Here is a 23,154-nt window from a genome sequence, read left to right on the forward strand (position 1 = left end):
GTCTTAAGGCTGTAGCTCTTAAATTGCTCTTGTTATTAGATTTTATATCATTTACGTGGGCGGAAGTGGGCGTGTCCAAATTTTAAAATTAACTTGAAATAGGTCAACATCCTCGTTCTTACTTTTACAGTCTCGGAGAAAAAGGTGTTTAAAGTAGTGTACCATAATTGTCACGAATCTAATAGGCTGTAGCTCCCATTTGTTTTGGGTACCGAGCTAAAAAGTCTTGTTCTTTGAGATATCTTAGCCAAAGTGATAAAATATGCATTTAAGTTGGTGTTATACATCCTGACCGAATTTGGTTCAGATAGGTTTCCTATATCATATAGCTGTCATAGAAAGAATCGGTAAAAAAAAACTTAGTACCTGAGCACAGGGTATCCTACTGTTTAGCGTGCTCGACTGTAGCCGCCCATTTGTTTTCTTTATTATTATTATTATAAATATTTTTATTTTTAATATGCAAGAAGTTCAACAACTTAATTCATATATTTTACTATCTGCCTGCATTAATGATAAAGTTAGGACCGGTTTTTCAATGTCTATTTAAGGGGTTTGATAACTATACAACAGATAACTAAAATTAATGTCAAATTTGATTTTATCTATTTTATAAAATTTAAGGAGACATTGATTAACCGGCCCTTCCATGTTAAAAGCAAAAGCAATTGCAAAAATGTCTGATATCCCATAACAAAAAGATTCTACACAAGGTAAAAGTCTAGTGACGAAAGAAATTTCTAACCCCAAAATTTCTGATATCTAATTTTGTGACGAACAAAATTAATTTTAATAAAAATAGTTTTAATTAAAATATATATTAATTAAAATAAAAAAACACGAAAGCTGGCATACGGCACTGATCAAAAAGTAATTTTCATGTACAAAGAATCCCACCCTTTTTGCGCACAGTGCAGAATAAGGATATTCGTGTTTTTTTTTTATTTTAATCACTGCGGAAGGCAGTTCGCGCTAGTGACGAAAGCAGCACGAAGGGTGCCAAAGGCGACTAGCAATATATACAGCTCATTTATAGAATTTGCTATGACTGTCCGATTAGATCGAGTTATATACCGATCGAAAGGTTTAGTCCTAACTTACAAAATACAAAAAAAAATTCTAGCTCACCTGGGTCATGAGATACAGGGGTGTAAGTAGGAGGAGAAAAATTTAATGATTGCAGCTAATGAGGCCGTTTGGGCCTTTTGGGAATATTTTATATTTTTCTATTCTAGTTCTAATTAAGTAATTAATAATACGCGTCTATTGATACCTCAATCACCCAAATCCAACAACTAGTTTAAAAGATAATTAAATTTTTAGTTGACTTCTCAAAATGAGATGAAAAGTTTGTTTGTCTGTCTGTTTGTATCAAAGCGCTAAAAAAGCATGGATCTTATGATGGGAATTTACTTCCCTTCAAAAATCTAGAAATATTTGTTCCACGACTTTTTGAAAAAACCGCTAGTTTAGCGGAAAACGCTAAGTCCCGCTAGAATTGACAGTTTCCAAACCATAGAAACTACAAATATGTTTTATATACATTGAAAAGGTGTGTTTGAGGGCTTTTTAGGCGTACCTTTAAGCTTTTTTTCTAAAGTACTCAGGTAACATTTCCCATAGACCTATAATTTTGGGAGCTTTTTCAACTTTTGTTGAAACGAATCCAGCCGAGCCCACAAAATTTGACTTTTGTTTCTAATTCTGTGAATATTCAAGGTGAGTTAAAAAAAACCATTGCCGCAATTGTGCCCGATTGGAGATTTTTGACTTTTAGTAACTTTACCTACGGTATTTTTAGCTCGATACCCAAAAAAAATGGTTACTAGAGCCTACTAGATTCGTGACAGATGGATGACAGAATGGTACACTACTTTGAACACCTTTATCTCCGAGACTATAAAAGTTAGAGCAACCAAATTTAATGACAATACTCCTAGGATGTTGACCTATATAAAGTTTGTTTTTAAATTTGGCCATGCCCACGTCCGCCCAAATGATATAAAATCTAATAACAAGAGCAATTTTAAAGCTACAGCCTTGAGACTTGGCACACAGGTTTAATATTTACATTTAAAACAAAATATTTCAAGTAAAAAAATAAACTACATTCTTCACCATGCCCGAAAAGGTGGAGCTTCTTATTACATAAAAATGAGTTTTTACGCTGGGCCGAATGTCATTTAATTTTTTAATTGAAATGTGAAAAAGAGGAGCACTTCTAATATTTTTCTTGAATTAACTTCTTTTACGCAAAAATAAATTATTGTTATATTTCAATAATTCTGACACTTGTTAATTGGGATAACCTGAAATTTCGGGTAGCACCACACAAATTTATTGATTCTTAATCCGATCATGTTAACGTACTTGTATATAAGAAAAGAATAAAAGTATCAAAATTATGTGCAAGAAAAGGCATTTCAACTGCAGTCTCTGTCATTCAAGAGCAAAGCGTCGTTATTTATAACATTGGGTTTATTAGACAGGTTTTTTGGTCAGTAATGTCTTCTTTACTTCTGATGAAGATCAGTAATCAGTACCTGCTAAATGGCATGAAAGCTTCTTGTACAAATCAGACTACTACGTTTTTCACTGTTCGTACGAAGCAATTATGGTCAGTTATTTAAGAAGAATTTAACCTTTGTTATTGTTGTAAATTTCCTTCTAAATGTAATAAGTAGAAAAAAACTTATGTAATATAACATTTTTTGAAAGAGAAACGAATAATTATATTCACCTTGCCCGCTACCCTTGCAATCTGTAAGTTTGGTTGAGATAACTTTGATCCTGATCAAGAATATGTATACTTTATGGGGTCTGCCACGCCTCCTTCTGCCTGTTACATAAGTTCTGCCAAACACATTATACCCTTTTTTGCCCATTTTAAAAGGGCTCAGGGTATAAAAATAGAAACAGAATCTTGCCTTGTGTGGGACATGAACCCGCGCCTTATTGCACTTGGGTCTAACACGTCATCCTCTGCAATCCTTAGGTACTAAACTCGCCAGCTGACCAACACTTCTATATGTAAATCCAAATAACATTTTTTGAGAGAGAAACGAATAATTATATTTTCCCTGCCCGCTGCCTCTGCAATTGGACGTTGGGAAAATCGCCAGGTTTGGCGGGAAAAAAGCCTAATGTGGCGGAAAAAATCTAGATTTGATAGGAAAATTTGAGACTTGGCGTGCAAAAGCAAAATAGTGAGTTTGGTTGAGATAAATTAAAAATTCTTCATAATATTTGAGTTATTTGGTTGCTTCTTTATCTGCATTTATTTCTGTTTCTTTTGCTGTTGTTGTTTTTGTTGCTAGCTGCCTTGTTGTTGTTGGCCATGCCAATATGCATCCCACCCACAAAGCGATATAAGCATACCAAATGCGGCATTTATTTATTAACAATTTGCAATCAATCGGGTCATTTAGCTTTCATAATATTAATATGACAAAACTTTTATTAATTTAAAGAAAATTATTTTTTAATTTAAATCAGCTTCTTTACAGAACCTTTAACAGCTGCGAATATGATATGCTGCAGCCATGGGTTTAGTTTTCTTTGGTTTTAACAAAAACAAAAACAGACAAAAATACGGAGTGTAGCAAAACATTATTTTTGATAAAAAAAATTTAAAAAGATAAAAATATTTTATTTAAATCATTCTATTAACACAGCCTGTTAACAGCAGCTTTGGCATCTGTTATACAAATTTTATGTTGCAGCCCTTTGAGATTTTGTTCAAGATTTGTAAAAAGAACAATGATAAAGCAGCATAACAAACAACAACAAAAATGTAAAATGTTGAAATATTTTATTTTTGTTTTTAAAAAATATTAATAAAATAAAGAACATTATAAAAAAATGAAAATAAAACCTTGCATTGTCGGGGATTCAAGCCTCGGACCTCTTGCGCCTAAGGCTATACACCATCCTCTTCGCCATCCTCTTCCTAGACTTTGACCTTCGTGTAGATTTTTTTTGTGGGTATACACATTACTTAGTGTTCAAATATGACAGCAGAATAATGTGTCACATCAGCAAACCTATGTAGCAGACAGCTTTGCGCGGAAAATATAACCAGTGCTGCCAGAAAGTTTTGTTTTGCGTTACAGAATTAGAAAGTGCTGCCAGGCAGTTTAGTTTATTGACAATTCGGGATGAAAATAGTTTAATTGAATTAAACTAGTTATGTCTTTCTGCAGCGCATATTATTTTAGGTTAGCGCGGCTGTCGAATTACGACTCACTTAGGCCACAGTTGGGCCCATTGTGGTACCGCGTATCTAGGGTTCCCTACTACCTTTGTGGTGACATGGCAATCAATATGGTGTCCAGCTTGATAACTGCATAAATTAATCGATTTTTCGCGGTGTAATGGAGGCAAGTTCAACTAGAGTGGAGAGAAAGGGTTTTCTTAGGGTGCGGAGTCTTCTACTGCTCAGTGCGGGACAGGAACAGAAGAAATGTTCCGGTAATTCCATTTTTTCCTCGTCCCTACAGTTCCTGCAGAAGTCGTTGTATGGGGCGTTCAGCCGTGTGGCATGGATGCCTACCAGCCAGTGTCCTGTTAGAGCCCTTACTACGGAAAAACAGTCTGTTCTGCTTAGTGTACATAGGATTTTAAAACGAGTTTTGTTCAGGTGAGGCCAAGTTTGCCTCGCAAGCCCATGACAGTGGGGCGTGGATAAGGCCCCAGAGTGTCCTGGAGTATGTGTTAACCATTCCTCCCCTGATTTGAAAGTGAGTTTCGACATGCTCTGTTGGCATACAGTAATCCGTTCTGGAAGGAACGATTTGATTATCTTTAGAATGGTGGAGTGCCCTGTGGAGCTCTCTACCCAAGAGTTAGAGTCTCTCAGTCGGACTGCTGTCAGGGTGGAGATAATGTTGCTTGCTTGCCGAATTGGCTGTATGTTAAGGACGGCGCACAGTAGGGTAGATCCTCATTTTGCGTTGCAAAAATCATATCTTTTGAACCAGTGAAGATATTTTCAAAGCATTTGATAGAAAACTTCATAAGCTTTAAAATGAGTGTTTTCACTGCGTTATAGGCCTACTGGTTGATTTCGGTCAAAGTTGAAAAATATTTTCAGTGCATATTTTACATGTAAAATTTAAAAAAAATTATTTATTTTTTGTTTCAAATATAAATTTCAATCTTTTTTATTCTTTAAACAGCATCGTTTAATATATAAAAAAGTTTTATTATGTTTATTTCAAAAAAAAAAAATTTTGTTTTTTTGATAAATTATCTATGATTGAATTGATTAACAAAGACCCCTGTGGTAGTGGGATCGAGTCCAAATGAGTCCAATTTTTGTTCTATTTCATCAAAGTCTAAAAATAGTCTAATTTTAGTGCTTTTTTTAAACATTGCTGGGATAAAAGGTCAACAAGATAACAAACAAAATTCTACGGCATTTTATTATAAATGAATGTACTATTCACATGAAAACATAATCATAAAGATCGGTCATATAGCTTGTCATCAAATCAGTTTTAATGTTTGCATTTTTTATAAAATTTTCACATTTTTGCGCGCGCTGAAAAATGGGTCAACTTTGAGAGGCTGTCACGCCCACAATTTTTACCTGATTTATAAAATCGTGGATTCGTAGTTTTTCAAGTTTTCCCTATCGAATGCCATTATTACTTTTTACGAACGCTTTCGTCAAAAAAATGATTTTTGCCACGCTTTTCGGCCTCCTGCCCCAGTGTGCGGCGTCTAGAGCTTCAACCGGTGTTGTGTTAAGAGCACCTGTGATGCAGATTTCGGCCATCCGATGAAGTTTATTAAGTCGTTTGTCGATGGATTGCTTTGTTAAAGCGGGCTACCTCACTGCGATACCATATAGTAAAATCGGTCTAATTATTGCTATGTATAGCCAATGGGCAATGTAAGGCGAGATGCCCCATTTCAGGCCGACCGCTGTCCTGCAAGTGTACATACGACTGTTGCCTTCCTACATCTTTCTTTTGTGCTAATTTTCCAGTCAAGCTTCCTACCCAGAAGTAATCCCAAGTATCTGGCGCTTTCGCTAAAGGAGGGAGCAGACTGTTGACTGCTAGGTTCCATAGAAGAGGAGATAGAACCCCTCCTTTAGGTGTTCTCCTACTGACGAGCCTGGTGAGTGCTGAAGAGCCAAGTGTGGACGTAACGACCCTGCATGTGAGCAACTGGTCGGTTAGTCCCACAAGCCGGTTTTCAATCCCCAAGATAGTCAGTGCTCCAGTGATTGCTTCCGGGACGAAGAAGGCTATGAGGGAGTATTCAGTGAGCGAAAGGAATTTTTTTTTATAGTGGCGACAACGGAGTGAAAAGCGGTTTCCGTCGATTTGCATTTCCGATATGCGTGCTGTGAATTGGATAAGAGTTCTGTGGTAATGGATGATCTTAGATGAAGAGCCAAAAGTCGCTCGAAGGTTTTGAGCATAAAGGGCGACAGGCTGATCGGTCTGAAATCCTTTGGTGTCGTTTGGGAGTACTTGCCAGCTTTGGGTATGAATACTTTTTTTGAAACTCGCCATAGATCAGTGATATGGCCAGTTTTGAGAACCTCTAAAAAGATTGACTTTAGCCAGTCTATGGCAATGTCTCCCGCTTGCTGTAATTGGGCAGGAAAGATGCCGTCTGGAACAGGTGATTTGTACGGCTCAAGCTGTTTATAGACCAAGTAATGTGGCGTCTGCTGAGAATAGAGGGGCTGATTGGCACCTCAGTTGTGGTTTGGTATCGACACTGATTGGTTGCTTTGCAGCCCGGAAAATGCTTTATTAAGGTACGTTCAAGTGTCATCCTCTTTTTTGAGGTAACCTAGTGTGGGGGCTGATTTTGATAAAATCTTCCTCAGTCTGGCAGCGTCCGGTGTTGATTCTATGTCAGAGCAGAAAGCTCTCCATGAAACTCTTTTGGCTTGTCGTGTCGCCTTTTTGTATATTGAAAGGGTGTGTTTATAGTCGAGCCAGGATTCTTCTGTGTTAACAGCCTTGGCTTGATTAAAAAGGTTTGTCGAGTTCCTGCGAAGCTCGCCTAGTTTAGGGTTCCACCATGGTGGTTTCTTACCCCGTTTTGGTCTGCTGCTGGGACATGCTACTCTGCATGTAGAGTTGCACGCCTTAGTTTTAATTAACTAGCGTATCCGCTCTATAGAGTGCGCTCCTTCTGGTGCTACCTCTGGGATAGCCTTCTTAATGAGAGCAATATATGATCTTTCTTAAATTGGTGAATGCCTCAGATTGAGAGAGAATTCAATATAGATGTGATCAGAGAAGGAGTGATCGACCGCCACTTTCATATAGAGAATGGGATACCAGGGTTAGGTCAATGACTTCCTTCCTGTCCTTGATTATAAAGGTAGATTCGCAACCTTTGTTGCTTAAAACTAGGTTAGTGCTTAAAATATAGTTTTGGAGTGACTCACCCCTTGTGCTTGTGTTTGAGCTACCCCACTGGGTATGGTGTGCATTGACATTACAGCCAATGATACGGCTAATATTGCGCGTTTTACAGTCTTTTATAAGACTTCTCGTGATGTTATCCTTAGGAGGGCCAGGCTAACAAAGCGCGTTTCACAGTCTTTTATAAGACCACTGGCGCTGTCATTCGGAGGAGGGCCAGGGTGGTCGTAGGCCATGTAGCAGGACAGCAACCGTATCGGACCCGACTGAAGTTCCAGGCTTGCTGCCGTGTTGTCTTTATTGTTTAAATTATGAAGCAAGAAAATACTAAAGTGTTTTCTCGCAAGAATACTACTAGCTTGTAGTCTGGTATTCCTAGTCCAGAAACCTTACCACCAATCAACCAATGTTCCTGGACCTTACCACCAATCAACTAAGGTGCCTGGACTAGGACTATGTCGGCTCCGTCTCCAGCCAGATGGATTAGTAGTGCAGCTGAGGATGCTTTACAGTGGTGAAGGTTTATCTGCAGAATTTTTTCAGAAGTTCAGCTCGCTACCAGCGTCCTCTATGGGGGCGAGAGAATCCTTGTTCAGGATTCGTGGGCCCTTTTATCTCCTCTACCTTAACGACTTTCCAGTCATGAGTAGGGAGACTGCCGCTTTGTAGAGCTCTGCAGATCTCTCATCGTCGCCAGCTATAACCTTCACGCTTCCCTGGTACCAGCCAATGTCTTTGCAGACCAGTGGTGGTCCAGGCTCCTGATCCAGCATCTCGAAGCAGTGGGTGGCCTGTGCCGCCTGCATTCACTTCCATTGGGGAACCTTTCCTTGGCGATCTGGGCGAAGCATTTACCCACCTGAACCCTTGATTTCTTTGCAGAAAGCTTTGCCTCTTGGCCTGTGCCTGTGCTAGCGCTCTAGGTGCCTGCTCACTGTCAGCATGAAGCACACTCTTGGCCCATGCTAGCTTCTGCAGCCACTCCGCTGAAGGACTGGATTCTGCTCCAGCATGTTGGATGGATGTTGCTCCTCCTTTTCTCAGCATAAGAAAATTTCCTTGCGACTCTGGCTGTTGGAGGTTTCCCCCATCACCCCTGCACCTGAAGGTGGCACTGCCGGACTAGTGCTTTGCTGTGCCTCCATGGTGACAGGAGATAGTAAAACCACTCCATCTACCCCAAAGCCCGGGTGAAAACGAGTTTGATTGGACCAGTGACGGTAAGTACACCGGCTGGCATGACGACCATCTCCGGTGTCTGGCTTAGGCTTTGGACAGGCTTTTAAGCCCCTGCCCCTGCTGGATTTGAGGAATCTGTGATTCCGTCGTTGCTTGTATTTTTATATTTTTGTGGATTTTTTTATATTTTTTATTTTTTTATACTTTGGTTGTTATTTGTATTTGAGCTTGTATTGTTTATTGTATTCATGTTTTGATTCCCACGAGTTGCGGAGAAAGGGTGGTCCGCCTGCACAGAGATCCACACTATGCAGGTAGGGCTAGCACGACCGGATGGCTCCAGGTATCCAAAAAAAATGATAAAATTTATATTGAAATTTAACAAAAATCGTTAGCGCCATTTTGTCAGAAATCGCCAATCTGCCCCCTGCTCGCTTCGCTCACCAACTTCCGGCTTGCTTAGACCGCAAAGATTTTCATACTACGACTTGATTTTTGTTCGATGGGTGTCAGCTATATGATATTGTGGTCTGATTTGCAACAACTTCGGCTATAAATTAAAAGAATAACCCAGATGCATTTGCTGTTAGTTTGTTTAAGATACATGTCTTAAAGACTTGAAACGAAATGTGCATTTCCGTGATTTGTTTAGAACACACTTACATATAAAACAAATATATTTGTACAAATTTTAATGTACATGACAAATAAAAAATTTTCAACAAAACAAAAAAAAATTTATAAAAAACCTTAAAATTTAAAAAACACAGGGGCTACGCCTCCTGCTCGACACGCTCGCCGACCCCCGGCTCGCTTGGCTCGCGGTGATGTATGAAAGTACTACAGTCGAGCCCACTCGACAGTTATATTCTCGTTAGATTAATTGAATAAATAAATACTTTAAAAACTTAAATTCGTACAGAGGCTTAATCACTGCGGACGGCAGCACCACGAAAGGCGACTAGCAATATATACAGCCAAGTTGGAAAATTTCCTCTGACTTTCCGATTAGATCGAGTTATATACCGATCGAAAGATTTAGTCCTAACTTTCAAAATGGCATACTAATACTTTTTCTAGCTCACCTGGGTCATGAGATACGAGGGTGTAAGTGAGAGGGGAAAAATTTAAATGAGTGCAGCTAATGGGGCTGTTGGGGCCTTTTGGTCAATTTTTTAAATAAAGATAAATAAATTTGAAAATTTTAGTGGACTTCTCAAATTTAAATAAAAATTCAGTTTGTTTGTCTGCTTGTTTGTTTGTCTGTTTGCATCAAATCGCTAAAGTTGCTTAAATGTAATGATGGGTATTTATTCCTTTTCAAAAATCTAGAAAAGTTTGTTTTACGGTTTTTTGAAAAAACCGCTAAAATTAAAACTCAAACAGTTTCCAAACAATAGAAGCTAGAGGTATGTCCTATATATCGTTGAAAAAGCAGTTTTAGGCGTACCTTTAAATATTTAATCTAAAGTGCTCATTTAACATTTTACAGGGGAAATAACGTTTCTCAGCTTACATTTTGGCGATTTGCTACAAAATGGCTCTAACGATTATTGTTAAATTGCAATATATTGTAAAACGTAAAATTTCGCGCTTTGTTGGTATAAGGGGCTCAAAAGATATAGCCTATTTACTGAATACATATATTTTAATAAGTATTAAGAGAGGACACCAGCAACAGGGCAGGCGTAGCAGCCAGACCTTGAGAGTGTAGCTGACAGTTTTGCGTTGCGCAAATAAACAGTGTTACCAGACGTTTTATATTGTTTTTTGACGATTTTTTTTTCAAATATGAAAGAAATTAAAAAATAATCAAAAAATCGAAAATTGGCATTGTGCACTGTGAGCAAAATGGGTGAGCTTCTTTGTACATAAAAATTACTTTTTGAGCAGTGCCAAATGCCAATTTTCGCTTTTTTTTTTTATTAATTTATATTTTTATTTAAAATTTTTAGATTAAACTGAATTTTGTTCGTCACAAAATTGGATATCAGAAATTTTGGGGCTAGAAATTGCTTTCGTCACTAGACTTTTACCTCGTGTAGAGGTTTTTTTTGTGGGATATCAGAAATTTTTGCAATTGCTTTTGCTTTTGACATTGTAACTTTATCATTAATGCAGGCAAATAGTAAAATATATATAAATTTAGTTGTTCAGCGTATTTCATATTTAAAAAAAAATTGTTCTTTAATTATAAAGAAAAACTAGGAGGCTCCGCCCCCTGCTCGCTTTGCTCGCGTTGCTACAGCCGAGCATACTCTACTGTTCGATTAGAACCAACTTTGGTCACAATATATAAGTCTAATTTAAATGCATATTCTATTAGTTTGGTTACGATATCTCATAAAACAAAAAAGTTTTTCATACCAAGACTTAATATTGGACCGTTTGGCTATATGATATAGTGGTCCGATAACAACTAACTTCGGTCAGGATTTTTAAAACTGACTTAAATGCAAATGCTATCAATTTGGTTAAAATATCTCACTAAACAAACAAGTTTTTCATACTAAAACCTAATTTTGACCCGATCGGTCCTATGACGGCTATATGATATAGTAGTCCGATTTGAACCAACTTTGGTCAGAACAGTTTGGTTGAGATATCTCATAAAACCAAAAAGTTTTTCGTACTAAAACATGATTTTCGACCGATAGAAAAATGTATTTATTCACTTAACAGGTAATATCTTCCAGGCCCCTCAACCAAAATTTATGTTTCATATACCAAAAAACGCGAAATCGTACGTTTTACAATATAATAAAATTTAACAAAAATCGTTAGAGCCGTTTTGTCAAAAATCGACAAAATGTAAGCTTAAAAACATAATATCACCTGTAAAATGTTACCTGAATACTTTAGAAAAAAAGGTACGCATAAAAGCCCTCAAACATACCTTTCCAATGATATATAGAACATATCTGTAGCTTCTATGGTTTGGAAATTGTTGGAGTTTCAATTTTAGCGGGATTTAGCGTTTTCCCGCTAAACTAGCGGGAAATTGAAAAAGTCGTAAAACAAACATTTCTTGATTTTCAAAGAGGAATAAATCCCCATCATTACATCTTAGCTTTTTTAGCGCTTTGATACAAACAGACAAACAAAGAAACTAACTTTTCATTTCATTTTGAAAAGTCCACTAAAAATTTCAAATTTATTTATCTTTTGAACCAGTTAACGGATTTGGGTCATCGAGGTATCAATCGACGCGTATTTTTGATAAAAATTTTTAAAAAATAAATAGTTTTACCAAAAAGCCCCAACGGCTCCACAAGCTGCGATCATACAAATTTTTCACCTCCCACTTACACCCCCGTATCTCATGACCTAGGTAAATTAGAAAAAGTTTTAGTATGCCATTTTGTAAGTTAGGACTAAACCTTTCGATCGGCATATAACTCGATCTGATCGGACAGTCGTAGCAAATTTTCCAACTTAGCTGTATATATAGTTAGTCGCCTTTCGCACCCTTCGTGCTGCTTTCGTCACTAACGCGAACTGCCGTCCGCAGTGATAGTCGCCTTTCGCTCCCTTCGTGCTGCTTTCGTCACTAACGCGAACTGCCGTCCGCAGTTATAATTGCATCAGGTATCATGTCATTTAGCAGGTACTAATTGAAAAATAATAATGAACTGATAAAAAAACGTGCCGTATAAACCCAATGTTAGAAATAACGACCCTTTGCTCTTAAACTGAAGTTTAAATGCCTTCATTTGCACATATTTTTGTTACTTATATTATTTTCTTACATACAAACACGTTAATGTGAATATTTTATAGATAAAAATTGAGTGTCCGAAGTATTAGGTTGTCCGAATTAACAAATGTCCGAATTATTGAAATAGTACAGTAATGTAGTTTTGCGGTATATAAGGTTATTCAAAAAAAATATAAGATGTGCTCCTCTTTTTCACGCATCAATTCCGCAAGCGAATCGAGCATTGGGCGGCTATTAAAATAGCCTTGTAATTGGATATTTTAGTTTTTTGTCGATTACAGAAAAATTGGGGCGTGGCAAAATTCTAAAGCAAACTTGATCTACGTGCGCAACATAGCAGTATTGTCACCGAATTCGCGAGCTCTAGCTCTTATAGTCTCTGAGATTCAGGTGATTATATGTCGTCCATATATCATATTTCCTCAAATATCTTCTCTGTTTATTAACCGATCTCGATGAAACTTTCAGCACATTCTGTGTGCCAAGTCTCGAGGGCGGAAGTGGGCGTGGCCAAATTGTAAAATAAACTTGATATAGGTCTACATCCTCGGAGTATTGTCACCAAATTTGTTTGCTCTAACTTTGACAGTCTCGAAAATTAAAGTGTTCAAAGTTGTGTACCATAATTGTCACGAATCTAATAGGCTCTAGTACCCACTTTTGAGTACCGAGCTAAAAGAGTTGACGGAGCCGGAAATCAAGCCCACGACTCAATTTTAAAATAAAGTTTAAAACTTCGGTAGCTCAACCAATTGAGCCACACAGGGTATTTGTGCCAAATTGCCATATGGCTGTTTACAGTACTCTATTTCAAAATGTTTATTAACATTAAATGTTAATACTATACGTCATCATAACATTAAATTGAATTAACAAACGCACGTCCAATCCAGTGTTTGAACTCACGACCGGCGGACCAACCATCTCATGAGCTCTGCGACTGAGCACACTACGCCACAGAAGCTCACGACTGATCGAACGCCAATTTGTTATATAATATTTTAACACAATTTTCATGTTATCAAGTTATTCAAGTTTTAATTACTGTCAGCGCACCATCATCGAATCAAACAGCTAAATTTATTATTTGAATATCTTTGATATTTACTGTCCGATCGGAATAAAACTTTCAACAAATATCTAGAACACTTCATCTTTTTTTACTTTTGCTCTTATAATATGGATATGAAATTTTCTATAATAATAAAGAAAAAGGGGGGAAAAAAAATATAAATTGCGCGTCAAAGCAGCGAGCGAAGCGAGACAAGTCAACGGAATAAGCATGGGGAGCGCAGTGACCCAGGCGAACGAAGTGAATCGAGGTTTGGCGAGCAAAGCGAGCAGGGTAAAGCCCCCTAGTCTATATATATAAAACTGTTTGTCCTGACTGACTGACTGACAGATGACTGACTGACCGACTGATATTCGTGGAGCGCAAACGGTAGGCCCGAGGAGGATGAAATTTGGTTACAACATAGCTGAGAAAATCTTATCGTGCAATAGACGGTTTTTTGCGAAATTGGCACTGGAAGGGGGCCAATTCGTGTTTAAATTTTACACAAACACAGACACAAACATAAACAAATACATACATTCACATACACACACATACATACATACACTCATACAAACATACATACACAAACACACAAATATAAATATCCAAATCACTGCGGACGGCAGTTCGCGCTAGTGAAGAAAGCAGCACAAAGGGTGCGAAAGGCGACTAGCAATATATACAGCTAATATGGAACATTTGCTATGACTGTCCGATCAGATCGAGTTCTAAACCGATCAAAGGGTTTAGTCCCAACTTACAAAATGGCATACTAAAATCTTCTAAATCACCTAGATCATGAGATACGGGAGTGTAAGTGGGAGGGTCAAAATTTAGATGATCGCAGCTAATAGGGCCGTTGAAGTCTTTTGGTGAAATTTTTTGTTTTTTTTTTAAATTATCAAAAATACGCGTCGATTGATACCTCGATCACCCAAATCCGACAACTAGTTCAAAAGATAATACAATTTAAAATATTTAGTGAACTTTTCAAAATGAGATAAAAAGTCAGTTTGCTTGTTTCTATATTTGCATCAAAGCGGTAAAATACCTTAGATGTAATGATAAGGATTTATTCCTTTTCGAAAACCTAGAAAAGTTTGATTTACGACTTTTTGAAAAAACAGTAACATTTTACAGGTGAAATAAGATTTTTTTGCTTACATTTTAGCGATTTTTTAAAAATTGAAACATGGCATCTTTACCAAAATTTAATAGGTTAAAGTCAATAAAATTCCGCGGTATATATCACACTTATCTGTAAAAATTCGTTTCGGCAAAATATTACCGATTAAGTGTATATATACATATTACTAAGTGTTCAAAGATGACAGCAGCAATAAAGTGGCACACTAGCAAACCTATGTAGCAGACAGCTTTTGCTCGACAAAAATTACCAGTGTTACCAGAAAATTTTTCAGACAGAAAAAGCCAATGCCGCCAGATAGTTTAGTTTTATTTTTTGACAATTCGGGCTTAAACTAGGGGGTAAAATCCCCCAAGAAGCTTATTCTACAAAATCTTTATTATAATCAAGGCTGCAAACCTCTAAAATTTTGTTAAAGGTTTGGTTCGGCGATTCGAGCCATAGAGCTAGACATCGGTTCGGTTCGCGAATTGGTTTATACACCCCCTGAACCCAAGGTTTGGGTTCGAGCGATGGTTCAATTTCATACAAAAAATATGTTTATTGTTATACATTTTTCTCTAAATTTTGAACTAATTAAATTTTTTATTGTAAACAAATCAAATTTTGATGATAATCACTGCGGACGGCAGTTCGCGTTAGTGACGAAAGCAGCACGAAGGGTGCGAAAGGCGACTATCACTGCGGATGGCAGTTCGCGTTAGTGACGAAAGCAGCACGAAGGGTGCGAAAGGCGACTAACTATATATACAGCTAAGTTGGAAAATTTGCTACGACTGTCCGATCAGATCGAGTTATATACCGATCGAAAGGTTTAGTCCTAAGTTACTAAAACTTTTTCTAATTCACCTGGGTCATGAGATACGGGGGTGTAAGTGGGAGGGGAAAAATTTGTATGATCGCAGCTTGTGGAGCCGTTGGGGCTTTTTGGTAAAATTATTTATTTTTTAAAAATTTTTATCAAAAATACGCGTCGATTGATACCTCGATGACCCAAATCCGTTAACTGGTTCAAAAGATAAATAAATTGGGAAATTTTTAGTGGACTTCTCAAAATGAAATGAAAAGTTAGTTTCTTTGTTTGTCTGTTTGTCTGTTTGTATCAAAGCGCTAAAAAAGCTAAGATGTAATGATGGGGATATATTCCTCTTTGAAAATCTAGAAATGTTTGTTTTACGACTTTTTCAATTTCCCGCTAGTTTAGCGAGAAAACGCTAAGTCCCGCTAAAATTGAAGCTCCAACAGTTTCCAAACCATAGAAGCTACAGATATTTTCTATATATCATTGGAAAGGTATTTTTGATGGCTTTTATGCGTACCTTGAAACCTTTTTCTAAAGTATTCAGGTAACATTTTACAGGTGATATTATGTTTTTAAGCTTACATTTTGGCGATTTTTGACAAAACGGCTCTAACGATTTCTGTTAAATTTTATTATGTTGGAATACGTACAATTTCGAGTTTTTTGGTATATGAAACATAAATTTTGGTTGAGGGGTTTGGAAGATTTTACCTGTTAAGTGAATAAATACATTTTTCTATCGGTCGAAAATCATGTTTTAGTACGAAAAACTTTTTGGTTTTATGAGATATCTCAACCAAACTGATACAATATGCATTTAACTTGGTTTTATATATCCTGCCCAAAGTTGGTTCAAATCGGACTACTATATCATATAGCTGTCATAGGACCGATCGGGTAAAAATTAGGTTTTAGTATGAAAAACTTGTTTGTTTAGTGAGATATTTTAACCAAATTGATAGCATTTGCATTTAAGTCAGTTTTAAAAATCCTGACCGAAGTTAGTTGTTATCGGACCACTATATCATACAGTCAATCGGTCCAATATTAAGTCTTGGTATGAAAAACTTTTTTGTTTTACGAGATATCGTAACCAAACTAATAGAATATGCATTTAAATTAGACTTATATATTCTGACCAAAGTTGGTTCTAATCGGCTAAACGGCCACTATATCATATAGCTGTCATAGCACTGATCGGGCGAAATCCAAGTCTTAGTATGAAAACCTTTTTTTTTCATAGTAAGTACGGGGTCTCCGACAGTAGAGTATGCTCGGCTGTAGCACCGCGAGCAAAGCGAGCAGGGGGCGGAGCCCCCTAGTTTTTGTTTATAATTAAAGAACAATTTTTTTTAAAATATGAAACACGTTGAACAACTAAATTTTTATATTTTACTATTTGCCTGCATTAATGATAAAGTTACAATGTCAAAAGCAAAAGCAATTGCAAAAATTTCTGATATCCCACAAAAAAAACCTCTACACGAGGTAAAGTCTAGTGACGAAAGCAATTTCTAGCCCCAAAATTTCTGATATCAATTTGTGACGACAAAATTCAGTTTAATCTAAAATTTTAAATAAAATATAAATTAATAAAAAAAAAAGCGAAAATTGGCATTCGGCACTGCGCAAAAAGTAATTTTTATGTACAAAGGAGCTCACCCTTTTTGCTCACAGTGCACAATGCCAATTTTCGCTTTTTTTTTATTAATTTATATTTTTGTTTAAAATTTTTAGATTAAACTGAATTTTGTTCGTCACAAAATTGGTTATCAGAAATTTTGGGGCTAGAAATTGCTTTCGTCACTAGACTTTTACCTCGTGTAGAGGTTTTTTTGTGGGATTTAAATTTACTGGAAGATTTAAACATGACTTATTTTAAATAATTTCGTAATATTAGAAAACCATAAGATTTATGTAATTATCTGTTTTTTTTTCGAGACGAACCTTTTATTTTAAAAAATGTTTCGGTTTAGGTTCGGTTTCGTGAAGTAAATAATTTTAAGGGTTCGGTTCATGATCCGGCTCAGGCTGCTTAAAAACCCCAACCGAACCGGTTCTACGAGGTTCGGTTCAGAACCGGTTTGCAGCCTTGATTATACTATTACAAAATCTTGATATGAATACGGTATACATACAAAACAAATTTAAAGTCTCTTGCTATTATAGTCTTTAAGAATGATACGTTCAAACACCCGGACAGACAAACGGACACATATACACACTCTCACACACAAATACGTAAAAGAAATACAAATAGAAAAGGGGTTTCTTGTTCGCAGTGAGGCTCGGCTACAGTCGATCACGGTGTAGTGAGGTATATTATAATAAAATTTGAATTTCGAGTGATTATTTCTATGGCACCTATATGATATAGGGAACCGCTTTGAACTAACTTTGATCTGGAGATATAAGAACAACCTTAAAAAAAAAAATATTTGTATACAAAAACTTGAATTGTTGGCGATTTTTGGTAGCTATATGATAAAGTAGTCCGATTTAAATAATATCTGCTCAGGATGTATACTACCAGCCAAATGTATATTGTGTCAGATTGGTTGAGAAATATCAAATACCAATAAGTTTATCATACTGAATCTTAGTTTTCGATCCATCGATCCCATGACAGCTTTATAATATAGATGTCAGATACAAAAACAAAACAGTCTTGATAGGCGTACAGTATCCAGGAAAGTACAAGTAACAAGTTTAAAAAATAAAATGAGAGTTAAAAAAGAAAATGAGGAAAATAGAAGGAAAATGGAATTGCGTGTCAAAGCAGCACGCGAAGCGAGAAGGGGCGGAGCCCCCTAGTAATATATAAATTTGTTGCTACACATTGCATTTAGCATGAAATTTTCAACAAAAAAATATTTACTTTTATTCTTTTCTTACAAACAAAAAAGTTAATGTGATGGCATTTCAAAATCAAAAAATTTGTGTGCCCGGGTTACAGAATATTTTATAGATTAAAATTGAGTGTCCGAATACCATGTTGTCCGTAATAACAAGTGTCAAAATTCTTGAAATATAACATCAATTTGTTTTGCGTTAAAGAAGTTTTTTAAGAACAAAATAAAGAAATGCTCATCCTTATCTTTCTACACGCGAGCGAAGCGACCTGGGGGCTGGCGAGCGAAGCAAGCAGGTGCAGAGCCCCCTAGTTTAATATATAAATTGTGTAAAGATTATGATTATTAATAAAAATTGATCGGAATTCCGCACATTGCGTAAAAAGTCGACATTTTCTTTACCTAACATAGCTCTTATGCGCAGTCCCGATTGCCAAACTTTTTTTTATTTATAATTTTAATATATTTTATATATTAAATTAAATATCGTTCGTTACAAAATTGGATATAAAAGATTTTGGGGCATCTAGACTTTCGTCATTAGACTTTTAATTAAGTCAATGGTCATCTGGATTAATTTTTATACCAGAACAAGCGTTAGTTGCTTTAAGCTAGCATCTGACACCAATTTTCAACAAATATTATTTCTTAATATTTTTAGAACAACTTGACCGAATCGAAGAGGGAATGGATCAAATTAATGCAGACATGAGAGAAGCGGAAAAAAACTTAAGTGGCATGGAAAAATGTTGCGGCATTTGTGTTTTACCCTGCAATAAGTAAATATGCACATAAAATAAAAAGTTTTATTTATGTATACCAGCAATCAATTTTTGCTAGAAATCAGGTTTGCTTGATAGCTTTGCTCATATGCTAACAACTCAGAATAATAATAATATAAAACGTTGCGTAATTTGCGTAACCATGTAAATAAATAAAAAATTACAATTTTTCATTTTGTTCGAGTTTTTCTAGAATTTTAAAGTTAAGAAATCGAAAAAAATTACCATATAAAAATTTAAATTTTCTAAGTTCAGAAATGGATAGCTATAACTACTGTCAAAAAATTAAAACGGTGTATTATAGAATTACAGACATATTCTTAAGCTTTCAGTAAACATAAAGTATTTTATAGTCGGTGTTGGCATTCTCAAGTAACTATGATAAATGTTACAGTTAAAAAGAAATCAAAGTTTGAAAAATTAAAAAAAAAAAAACTTTAACATAGAATATCCGTTAAAGTTGTTTTTTGTTATCTGCGCCTCATATAGCCTAAAATCCTATATAGAGAGATAAAGGAGAATAGCTAAAATAATTATATTTGGATTGTTGAACATGCTATAAAAAGGGTTGACATAGTCTTAAGATATAAAAATTTGGTATATAAAGATATTTAAGCTTAATATTAACTTAAAAACTGTTTCATATATGTGTAGAAGTCAATCTTTCAAAGAAGACGATGGAACATGGAAAGGAAATGATGACGGAAAAGTGGTTAATAATCAGCCACAAAGAGTAATGGATGACAGAAATGGAATGATGGCTCAAGCTGGATACATTGGCAGGTAATACTAAAAAGATAATATAGCTAGGTCATGTGGTCGGCTCCAAAGATGTACATCCCGCCAAAAAAGTTATATTTTTCCAATTTTCCAAGTGTTGGCTCATAATTAAATGTTTCAATTTCAATACGATTGAGCTCAAAATACATTCCAAGTCTAAAATTGTTACATCATTTTAATGGCTCTATGATAAGAGTCGTTGACATGCCACATACATAACTTTTTTCAGTTCGAAAACTTGGCTCGATTCCCACCCTGCCATCCAAATGGAGAACAGTCTAACATAAAACCAAATACATTTACCGTAAAAGTTGTTGTTTTTAACTTTTGGACTTTTCGAGATAGATAAAAATACGTTGTGACATCAAGGCTAGACAAGGTTAAGTTGTTCGGACTGCTCGACCGAAGTGAAGTTAACCCAGGCCGATTGGCCTTTTGTGTTGTCCGGTAACTGCAGGACTAGAAGGGAGATCGGGGTGATTGAAGGGACGCCTAATGGAGGGAGGGGAAGGGAATGACCCTTCAGCTGCTTCCCTCGGGCAGAAATTGCTATGACACCAGCCGGTGAAGTCCTGGGAGAATGCCAGGACCTCCAGTCGCAGATCTGTGAGACTGCCCAGTTCTCCATTGAAGGGTTCCATAAGTTGACGGGTGCGCCTTCTTAGGAGTGCGGGACAGTCGCAGGGGAAGTGTTGTACCCTCTACTCTTCCTTATTCCCTCAGCTGCGACAGAAGTCTTGGCAGCCCGGTGCCTCTGACCAAAGTATATTTATCTTAGTCTTCATGGTCTTTAGCAGTAAAGTACGTGCGTTCTAAAGTGGATTGTCTCTCACCGGGTGACTGTCCGGTAGCGCAGAACCAGCTCTTTGGCACTCGTCAGACATCTCGTTACCTATAACACCAGTGTACCCAGGTAACCAGAAGAGTCTGATTGATTGCTGTGAGCATTGATTCAGCGCTGTGGCAGTGCTATGGATGAGTTTGCTTTTGGTCGAGGACAGAACCTTAATTGCTGTGTGGCTATCGATGAAAATCGATTCGGTCCTTGAATTTCCTTCGTGGAAGAGAGTCGCTTAGCTCATCTGTCTTTGATCCGTCCGAGTAGATTGACAGCTCGTCCCATCTCAAAGGGGTTGTTTATGCCATTCTGACCTGTCTGGGAATATCGTTGCGAATTCGTCTTTCCACTTTGGTTCAGGGGCACAATAGTCACATTATCCGCCTAGAATCGGTTCTACCGTAGATAGTATGAAGCCGTGGCTAGGAAGTCGGAAGCTCAAGATCTTGTTTTTCCTTGTGAACAGGACTAGCTCGAGTTTTTGTGAGTATGCCCCAAGACCGTTTTGTCCAGCCCAACGAAGAGTTAACCCCAGGGCGTTATCAAGGAGATCACTGATGGTGGGCAAGAACTTGCCCGTTACCAGTGTAAACATTATATTGAGTTGCCATGCCCCTATGTTAAATTAAGCGATATCGATAGAACGAATAATCAATAGTTAAGAAGAAGAAGAAGAGATCTGGCACTGGTGCGAAGCACACACGTTTATTGAAGCTCTTTAATTTTATATTATTTTCATTTAATAAATATTAATTAATTATAGTTGAGTCATTATTACTTCGCCAAGATTCTCGCACGGATCGCCTGACAACAGAGCACCAGTTTAAAGCCCAGTGTCTTTCAGTTCAGAAGTGGGATAAGTGATGTGTTCGCCTATCCAAACAGCAGCATAAACGCACAAGAAAAAACGTCGGCGTACCACGTTTGCAATGGGAAGTGTTCCCTCGGTCTAGGCGACCAAAGAGATTGCAAATTGGGAAAGGTTCCTTAGGTCTACGTAGCAGACGGTTTTGGATTGCATTTTATAAGTGTTGGATGTGTTCCTGCAGCTTATGAAGGATTTGCGCAGCATCAGTATACATACAAAGTGCTTGTATGTATGTGTAAATTTCACAACTTAAGGAAATTGCAACATCAGTTGTCTCGCTTACGCACAAGCAGACATAGCCGAGTTTTGTCATACACAGGGCGTGTACTTCAAGCAAAGAAGAAAAATGCAGTGATTTGATTCTTCGAAAAGTGGAATTTGAAGGATCAGAGGTAGTAGACATGTCGCATGAAACAAGAGATCATGTTGATAAAGCAGCAATTACCCAGTTGCAAAATGAAATGACGCAGTTAAAAGAAATGATGTCTCAATTAATTAATCAGCAAAATGCTAGTACAAGCGCAGCCGCAAGAGTACAGCCGGTGATTGAAAATACGATGGATGCAGCTAATGATAATATACAGTTAAACTCCAACACGAGACAAGCATCAGTCAAGGAGATTGCCAAAACATTGCCAGAATTTGATCCAAGTCACAGTAACGCTATCTCAGTTGAACAGTTCATGGAGCGTGTCAATAATGTCATTAACGCTTACAATTGGGAGGACAAATTCTTATTACTCGTAATATATTCACAGCTAAAAGGTTCAGCTAAAATGTGGTTTGATTCATCGCCAGTTTTGCATACTACATGGAGAGCTTTCGCAAACGCTTTGCGCGATGAGTTTGGAACAACACCAGATGAAGCAGAGATTCATTATGCCATGACCAATGCTATATGACGGTCAAAGGAAACGGTGAAAGAATAAAGTTTTCGTATGTCAGCATTAGGAGTGCGATACAATATTAGTGAAGCAGCAGTCATCAGATATATTCGTTCTGGATTACAGCATCGTGAGCTACAGCAGAGTATATCAGCAATTAAGTTTATGACAATAAAGCAGATGAGAGATACCGCAGATGAGTATTTTGTAAATCGAGGAAGATTACCGAACGTAAGACATAATCCAGTAAGACGCAGCAATACCGAACAGAAACTAGAGAATGAAGCAAAGGAAAAGAAACCCAGAGAATCCCTAAAGTGTTTTAATTGTGGAGAGATGGGACATTTCGCTAATATGTGCCCGGTCCCACAGAAGAATCCTCGTTGTGGAAAATGTAAGAAGTTCCATGGAAGCAATGAAAGCTGCAAGCTGCCAGAAGTAAATTCTCGACGCCTCGATCACTCACACATCTGGTACCAGGATGGAACATGTCGACGCACTTAGCCGCGCTCCATATGAGGATGCACATGAAGTAGATCCAGCCAGCTTGAAAATAGGATAGCTAATCATTGACGAAGCAGATTGGTTGTTCACCATACAGCTGCAGGATAAGAAGATCCAAACAATAGTCAGCAACATAAAATCCAAGCAGCAAACCGAAGACGATGAATTTGTGATCGAGCAAGGACGCCTGTACCGTAAGCACGATAGCAAACTCCTATGGGTTGTGCCTAAGCAGCTTCGTTATCACATTCTTCATGAGTCACATGACAAAGCCGGACACATGAGCGTGGACAAAACAGTAAGCCGAATCCGTAATCTGTTTTGGTTTCCCCGCATGCGAAATTAC

The 23,154-nt window shown here is 37.1% G+C and overlaps 1 protein-coding gene across 3 annotated transcripts in view; it reads left to right on the forward strand.

The window, feature by feature from the left end:
• Positions 1-23,154, forward strand: part of LOC117782664 (synaptosomal-associated protein 25) — a 109,802-nt gene that overhangs the window by 70,366 nt on the left and 16,282 nt on the right. For all 3 annotated transcript variants that reach the window (XM_034619692.1, XM_034619691.1, XM_034619693.1), the window contains 2 exons: positions 18,814-18,931; positions 19,589-19,717. In XM_034619692.1, the coding sequence (XP_034475583.1) occupies positions 18,814-18,931; positions 19,589-19,717 (247 nt within the window). The remainder of the gene's footprint in view (positions 1-18,813; positions 18,932-19,588; positions 19,718-23,154) is intronic.

This window comes from Drosophila innubila (assembly GCF_004354385.1).
Source record: "Drosophila innubila isolate TH190305 chromosome 2L unlocalized genomic scaffold, UK_Dinn_1.0 5_B_2L, whole genome shotgun sequence".
Classification (NCBI taxonomy): domain Eukaryota; kingdom Metazoa; phylum Arthropoda; class Insecta; order Diptera; family Drosophilidae; genus Drosophila; species Drosophila innubila.